This window comes from Hydractinia symbiolongicarpus, chromosome 3 (genome assembly GCF_029227915.1).
Source record: "Hydractinia symbiolongicarpus strain clone_291-10 chromosome 3, HSymV2.1, whole genome shotgun sequence".
NCBI classification, from domain to species: domain Eukaryota; kingdom Metazoa; phylum Cnidaria; class Hydrozoa; order Anthoathecata; family Hydractiniidae; genus Hydractinia; species Hydractinia symbiolongicarpus.
In genome coordinates, this window is record NC_079877.1 from 9,571,951 (window position 1) to 9,580,244 (window position 8,294).

General features: G+C 32.8%; 1 protein-coding gene across 1 annotated transcript; it reads left to right on the forward strand.

Moving 5' to 3' along the window:
* Window positions 1–6,635: 6,635 nt before the first annotated feature.
* Window positions 6,636–8,059, forward strand: LOC130635588 (cilia- and flagella-associated protein 251-like). The gene is made up of 2 exons (XM_057444951.1): window positions 6,636–6,826; window positions 7,135–8,059. Exons 1-2 carry the CDS (start codon window positions 6,760–6,762, stop codon window positions 7,989–7,991), a joined length of 924 nt encoding a protein of 307 aa, XP_057300934.1. The 5' UTR covers window positions 6,636–6,759; the 3' UTR covers window positions 7,992–8,059.
* The last annotated feature ends 235 nt before the right edge of the window (window positions 8,060–8,294 follow it).

Genomic DNA, 8,294 nt, shown 5'->3' on the forward strand with positions numbered 1-8,294 from the left:
CTCGGGCGATATTTTGCGCTACAGCCCGGAATAATCCGTTATTATTGTATTAAAACGTTGCATGACGCTAGAAAGTTGATCTTTGTGTCTTTTATTGCGAAAAATTAGCTGCTCAAAATAATTTTTCCAGTTGACATCCTGCATTTTTTTTATGCAAAAAACGTTCTGTGAGTTATTCCATTACTGACTTCAAATTCTATTACACTTGAGAGAGTTGAGCATATTTTATACTGTTAAATGACAATATCATCAAATTAGTTGCATATATTTTTCGCGTTGAATAAAGTACATATATTTTCATTAAATTTCATTAAATAAGATATTTTTTCCTTGAAACAGTTAAATAATGATACTTAATAGATCATATTCGTTAAATGATCAGCATAAATTATCGCTTAAATAAACAGCATATATTTATCGTTAAACACTGCTACATATATGGGAAACTCTAAACAGATAGTCCACATCTATAACAAAACATTCGCCTGTCTCTTTCTTTCTACAGGCCCAAATAACTTTATATTCTAATGTCTTGATTTAAACAAAGTTGTGCAGATATCAAGAAGAATTTATAACTAATTTTTACTTCATCAAATTCTCTCCCAGAAATTGTTCCAACTGATTAATTGGTACATCGAAAACTTCTTCAGCAAAATGAATCTCATCGATGGCAAAAATGGGATACGGTGCAGCTACATGATATATATCAAAGATTGGGAAACTTTCTTCGCATGACACCAACTTAGCAAATTCATTCCACAGTTTGATTCGATGATTTGTTATGAATCTATGATCGTCTTTATATTTGCGATAAGTGGGCGTTGTTGTTTTCCAAATTACCATGGGAACAATTTGTATTTTTTTAAGATTCCTGTACATTTTGACAAAATTTATTAATAAGGTTTTGCTTTGATTCATTGTTAAGCCCATCATTGTGTGTAAACCAAAATTCAAAAGTAAGACGCTTTTTGAATTTCTCATTTCTTTGCATGTCAGCACGTTTTTGAGGCCGTTTAGGACAATACTTTCGTTAAAATCCTTTTTATCGTAGATAAGTTTGCATTTTCTTTTCCACGTTGCAGAGGATATACCCAGTTATAATTGACTTTACAATTTTTAAAAAAATCTGCACAAATCAAACGGTGCTTCAAGTATGAATAGTATCTGAGACCTAACGAATCTCGATATACCCAGAAAGTAGCATTTTGCTTTTATTTTTTATTAAACACAAAAGGCTTTGTTTTAGGTATCGATGTAAATTTCACTTTTGTGCCATTGTGCGCCCAATATCCTTTACCGGTACCTACATAATACATTTCCCCGTGTTATTTCTTCTTTGTTTTTCTACCTTAACTGTTGCATTCTGTGTCGATTTTTTGAACGACAAAATATGTGTTTTATATATATAACCTTTCAGATGAGCAGTTTGATATTTGCCATGTTCAGTTCCATTAATAAACCACCAAGTAGGAGGATCGCGAAGTCCGTCACGGAGACTATATTCTAATTCCAACTTAAATTTATAATCTCCAGAAATTGGTAATTCAAATTTTGCTTCATAACTTCCATCCATTTTATCTATAACATCGGCGTTGAAATAAACTGCTCCTTGAACAAAAATAATCTCCAAGAGTCGCCACCAATAATTTTTGTCTTTGTAAACCGTCAAATGTCGTAATTGTTAGTTTTACAATGTCTTTATCTCTACTCGTTCTTAAGCTGTAGTTACAATAACGTATATCAGTTTGTATTGAACGATTGTAGTGATATCTGGATTTCCAAGATGTTTTTCCCAAACATGACAATTGCGTAGAAGTGAGATCCGCTGCAGCGTTGGATCTTAGAAGTATCTAATTTTTATTTGGTAGAATTGTGATGTATGTTGAAGTAATAAGAAAGACAACGGTTAACATCAAAATTAAAAAAATGTGGCGAAATATCTCCATCCTTTCCTACGGTGAGTAAAAAGACTTTTAAGAAAAATGATTAAATATTCATTTATGTTGTTTTATGTAGAAAGCCTTGTCCTATTAACGGTTTCCATAAAAACGAAGATTTGTATGGTTGCCGAGGAGTGTGTAAAATGAATTCCGAGAAAAAGAAATGTAGAGAAAAAATTAAATTCTATAACACAATTTCTTTATTAAAGTGGAATGTCAACGCAAATTTGATATATGGACCTTTAACATCTAATCAGGTGTGTGGATTGTAAGTTGTATTTGTAATTCTTCTCTGTGTTGCTAAAAGTATTCCTCATTAATAGTAGCTATCAATTTGTTATTTGGCATTGAAACTTCAATTTTAGTATGTTTTCTCATCTATCTTATTTTAGATCAAAAGATGGTTGATAGTATTGCGTGATCGGATGGAGAAGCAGTTGAAGCAGATGCTGAACAATCTTTTGAATCTTTACAATCTTCATGGTGATCATGAAAGGTACATACATTTCTTGTTATGTTAAAAGAGGTGAAATCAAAATGACAGATAAATTTATCTTCATTCTATATATATTACTTCAATCCACTATTCATTCAAGCCATCTAATTCATTAACTTTATATATTTTAAAAACTTGCTTTCTTTTTTGATGATTTTAGTTGTTCAGAGAGAGCTTGATTAATTCAAGGATACTATATGGAACTTACACCGAATCAGCTATCAACGAGATATTTTGATGCCTGATGGCATACCTGATTATATTTATAAGTTTCCCGAAAAATATGCTTTAACTGAGTGTGCCGGTGCATTTTATGCAAAAATAATTAAAAAGTACTTTTATTAAAAATCTTGAAAATTTACTTTGCATTTTTCAATTCTCCGGATATCATTTGATCATGGATCAAATAAACGAGGTTTTATCAAAAGCAAACGTATATGCATCTGATGTAGACTTTATAAGCAAAGATCTCAGGGAAAATGTGAAGATATCATTCCATTTCCTGCTGAAGTGCCTGTTGCAAACCTTGAAACAGCGTATTTATTGTGAAAAGAAAAAGTTACCTCTTCTTACTTGTGTTTTTTTATTGATAATGCATGCTTTATTAGACGAGTTTTTCTCCAATGGAAACAATGTCCATTGATGTAGGCTTTCCTTATTGTACTTAATGCCTTTGCCTTGACAACCTCTCCGCAACACTTTCTATATTGATTGCGGAGCTAAGCGAAGCCCATTTTCTGATGTCAATAGTGCAGGTGTATATAAATTTCCGCCATTTCCCTTACATATAGGTTAAAATATTTTTACATATAGGTTATTTATAATTTTTTAACCTATATGTTAAATGATAATATAATCAAATTAGTTGCATATATTTTTCGCGTTAAATAAAGTACATATATTTTCATTAAATTTCATTAAATAAGATATTTTTTCCTTGAAACAGTTAAATAATGATACTTAATAGCTCATTTTCGTTAAATGATCAACATAAACTATCGCTTAAATAAACAGCATATATTTGTCGTTGAACACTGCTACATATATGGGAAACTCTAAACAGATAGTCCACATTTATAACAAAACATTCGCCTGTCTATTTCTTTCCACAGGCCCAAATAACTTCATATTCTAATGTCTTGATTTAAACAACAAAGTTGTGCAGATATCAAGAAGAATTTATAACTAATTTTTACTTCATTTGATGGTGCATTTTATGCAAAAATAATTAAAAAGTACTTTTATTAAAAATCTTGAAAATTTACTTTGCATTTTTCAATTCTCCGGATATCATTTGATCATGGATCAAATAAACAAGGTTGTATAACAAGCAAACGTATATGCATCTGATGTAGACTTTATAAGCAAAGATCTCAGGGAAAATGTGAAGATATCATTCCATTTCCTGCTGAAGTGCGTGCCTGTTGTAAACCTTGAAACAGCGTATTTATTGTGAAAAGAATCTTACTTGTGTTTTTTTATTGATAATACATGCTTTATTAGACGAGTTTTTCTCCAATGGAAACAATATCTATTGATGTAGGCTTTCCTTATCGTACTTTGCCTTGACAACCTCTCCGCAAACTTTCTATATTGATTGCGGAGCTAAGCGAAGCCCATTTTCTGATGTCAATAGTGCAGGCGTATATAAATTTCCGCCATTTCCCTTACATATAGGTGAAATTTTAAAGTTGGACCGGCTTGTAAGCGTTTGGGGCACAAGACACTCAAGCGTAGCCGCGGTCACTTCTTCTGAGCACAGTTGAATAACAAAGTTTGGAGCCAGCTAAAATAAATAAAAAAAAAATGGCTACCAAGCGACGATTTGTTGTGGTTTAACTTCTTTACGTGGAAAGGAGAAAGAGTATGTATATGTAGCTAATATATCACTATTTTTTACATGTAATGAACCGATTCTTATTCTCACTCACACATAAGGCTAGCTAGCATAAAATTACCGACTGAGCTGGAATAATAATAGAACTTAAATAGCTAGCTAATTTTTGTTAAGACTTGTAGCTAGCTGGCACAAAATAGAGCAAACATATTACATATATAGCTAGCATAAAAATAGCTACAAAGCTAGCATTAAATTAACTACTTAGCTGCGATAGAACTACCAACGTAGCTAGCATAAAATCAACTATGTAGCTAGCATAGAAAAATTCTTTTGGAAAGATTTTTCTAACAAGCTGGCCAGCTGACTATACATATACAATACAGTGAGTGAGATAATGCTATTCTGTAGTAATAACAAGTAATATGGTGTCGAATTTTTTTTAATAAACTTTTAAAAAAAATTCAAATCGAATGTTTTGTTTTCTTTTTGTACATGAATTTGAAAAATTTAAACTAAATTCAAATTAACCTTTTTTTAAGAAAAACCTGTTTTTTTGTCGCAAAGTTGCTATTACCATATGAAATAACTATAAATGCAATAAGCTGTTTTATCTCTTTCGAGAAATATTGGCCTCAATCAGCGTATCTCGCAAGCTAGGTCTATAGCTATGTTTGACATCAAGTAATATTTCTCTGTATAAATAGACAAAACTTTTTATTTTGTATTAATATAACAAATTTCAATCAAACTATATTTAAAGAACTTATTCTAACTAACGACGCATTAAAATGTCATGAAAATCGTGCATGGCAATTAGAGTATTTCGCGAAAAGCCATAAAATGCTCCAAATCGCGAAACTTAATTCTATTGAGTTAGACCGGGCTTAGAACTTGGGGCCTTATTTGTTTAGATGCAAAACCTAAATATATGTGCTAATTGATGCTAACGGCAACATCACCAATTTTCTCAAAAGATGAGACCTATATGTTGGCCTGGTGTGGATTATTCTTTAGAGTAGACGTGTTAGAAAGTGTAATTTACACGCTTCTTACCTAACCTTCGCATCTAAGAAAGTAGCACCTCTGCAGACAGCTGGGTGCAGTTACATATTGGGAAAAATGCTGTTTAGAATTGTGTCCTTCTTCCCCGTTTTTCAATAAGACCCAGAAAGCTATTCTGTAAAATTGGCTAAGTTTGGGTAAAAAGAACTATTTGTCCAAATATTTATGAACACGATTGTTGGTACTTCACCTTTGAAGCACTGTCTAAAATATTTTTTAAAAAAGTAAAGTCATAAAAAGGTAGGAAACAAGAGAAAACAGTTGTTTTGCTTGATAGGTTATTTTGAGTCTCTATGTGGTTTAGAAAGGCCGGACGAGTGTTGACACTTAGAAAAAACATGATCATAAGAACATCTTCAATAAAAACGAGACCTACTCGGATACCACCTTTGACTTGCAGTCAGACAAAAATAGTTGATCAGAAAGGAGATTAAGAGGTCATATATACACTGTCTGCATGAGCTACGCTTTGTTGGGAATAATTTAAAAGAATGTGTATGTGGCAGATCCTGCAAAAAAACCAAGTGAAAAGAACAGCAGCGTAGAAATGACGATTGCAGTGGATAAGATTCTTGTGAGTATCGCAACAGCTGAATTAAACAGCTGAATTAAAGATATTTTTGTTATGTTGAAAGTGACCACTATATCAGATTTCGCGGCATGCTTCTTCTAAGTGAAACTATCTCAATAAGAAAGATGGCGACAAACTTAGTTTTAATCTTTCGTTGATGTTTTTTATTTTTTATTTTCATAAGCAACTTTAGTAGCTACCACGAATTACATATTTCTTAGTATAGTCATATCACCATAAAAAATCCACATAAAAAGTATTTTGACGTGGCCATGCTGCAACGCAACGTGGTTAATTAATGTTAATATGTTGGTATGCTAACATAATTAATTAGTAATTGATAAAAAAGCTTGTTTTAATCTATTAATTAGGAATTTTGGATGAGGAAAGCACATGGCTATAATTAACCATCAGTCCAAATGATGTATTTTTGCTTTGTTGTATTTCGACACGCTGGCAAAATATGCAGTACCTGGTTGTCACTAATGCTGGAAAAGTTAGAGATATAATGTGAATTTATTGAAAACCTTCAAGCGTAAGAGTAGTGAGAATATACTTATGTGGAAAACTAACAAGCATTACTTTTAAAGCGTTTGCTAGTGTGATTGGAGCCATTTTGTGATTACAAAAACTGTTGTACAAAAACTACATATATCATGGCTGAAATATTCTTGCATAAAAACCAGGCCTGTGTAGTATTGACGTATCCATAAATAGTACGCTTTTAACCTCGTTTTCGTTAACCAGTTAATGACTCCACAGAAGCCTAAAAAGGCCTAAACGTTTTTACATTTTCATCTGATTCAATTGTCTTGCAGAGAGTGAAGAGGTTGTGATCAAATTAAGCATCATGAAACTTTTGTTGTTGACTTTACTGGGTTGTTGTGCCCTTGCATTGGCTCTGCCAAGTGGAAAAAGTATGTATATCTATTTATATTTTTACTTTCATATTTCATAACGTTATAGGGAGTGCAGATCAATATTAACATTTAGTTGACGCGCAATGTACAATTGTTTCTTTTTTAAATTTAAATATCCTAAAACAAGAGGATTGGGTCGACGTTAGGCTGACCACTTACGAATTATATGATTTCAAGTGTATTAGCACGATTTAAAGAAGGAAAGACATTTCTTGTATTAGATTGCAAAAAGCCTAGAATGTATAGATAGGTAGCTCTATCTCATCCGACAGATGACTATATAATGAAACTATGTTTCTGTTTAGTTGAGGATCTTTCTCTTCCACAACAGTTGGAAAAAGATGAAGCCGCACCCGTTGTAGAAGAAAAAGCAGTTGAAGCAAAAAAAGACGAAGAGAAGAAACCAGAGGAGAAAAAAGATGAAGAAAAAAAAACAGAGGAGAAAAAAGATGAAGAAAAGAAAACAGAAGAAGTGAAAAGTGATGTTAAGGATGAAGAAAAAGAAGTTGAAGAAAAAATCGAAGATATTCCTGAAGATATGGAAGAACAACAAGAAATTGAGGATGAATTAGAGGAAGAAGGTGAAAAAACAGAAGAACCAGCTGATGAAATGGAAGAAGATACCAAGGAAGAAGCAAACGCAGAGGAAAACTCTGACGAGAAAGAAGAAAAGGAGGACAATGCCGCTGAACCAAAGGTTGAAGATGCAGCAGAAGAAAAAGTAGAGGATGCTGCTACTGAACAGGAAGATCAACCCGAAGAAAGCAACAACGAAGAACAAGAAGATGAGGCCTCAGATGAAGAAACCGAAGATGCACCAGAAGAAGAGGAACAAGAAACTGAAGATGAGCCCGAACAAGATGAGGAAGAAACTGAAGATGAACCAGAACAAGATGAAGAAGAAACTGAGGAAGCACCAGAACAAGATGAAGAAGAAACCGAAGACGTACCAGAAGATGATGAACATGAAACCGAGGACGAACCTGAAGAAGATGAAGAAGAAACCGAAGACGCACCAGAACAAGATGAAGATGAAACCGAAGACGCACCAGAAGAAGATGAAGAAGAAACCGAGGACGAACCCGAACAAGATGAAGAAGAAACCGAGGACGAACCCGAACAAGATGAAGAAGAATCCGAAGACGAGCCATCAGAGGAATAAACAAATTCTGTCAATTATCAATATGAATAATATGTAAAGTTAAATATTATATTTAAAAATAAAATTGGAAATGGAATGATAAGTATTCTTGCAATTCTTCACAATAATATAAACCAATAAATAATTCATAGGGGTCGATCAGTGCACCTGAAGTTTTCACCAACATGTTGCTTTGAAAGAGGACAAAGATTGTTTTGATAGGTCTGGAAGTTATGCCTGTTGCTTGATAAATTTACCAACTTAAATTACAAGAAACTAACAGGGAAGTCTTGTGTCTTCTTGCTATTTTTGTTTCTTTTGTCG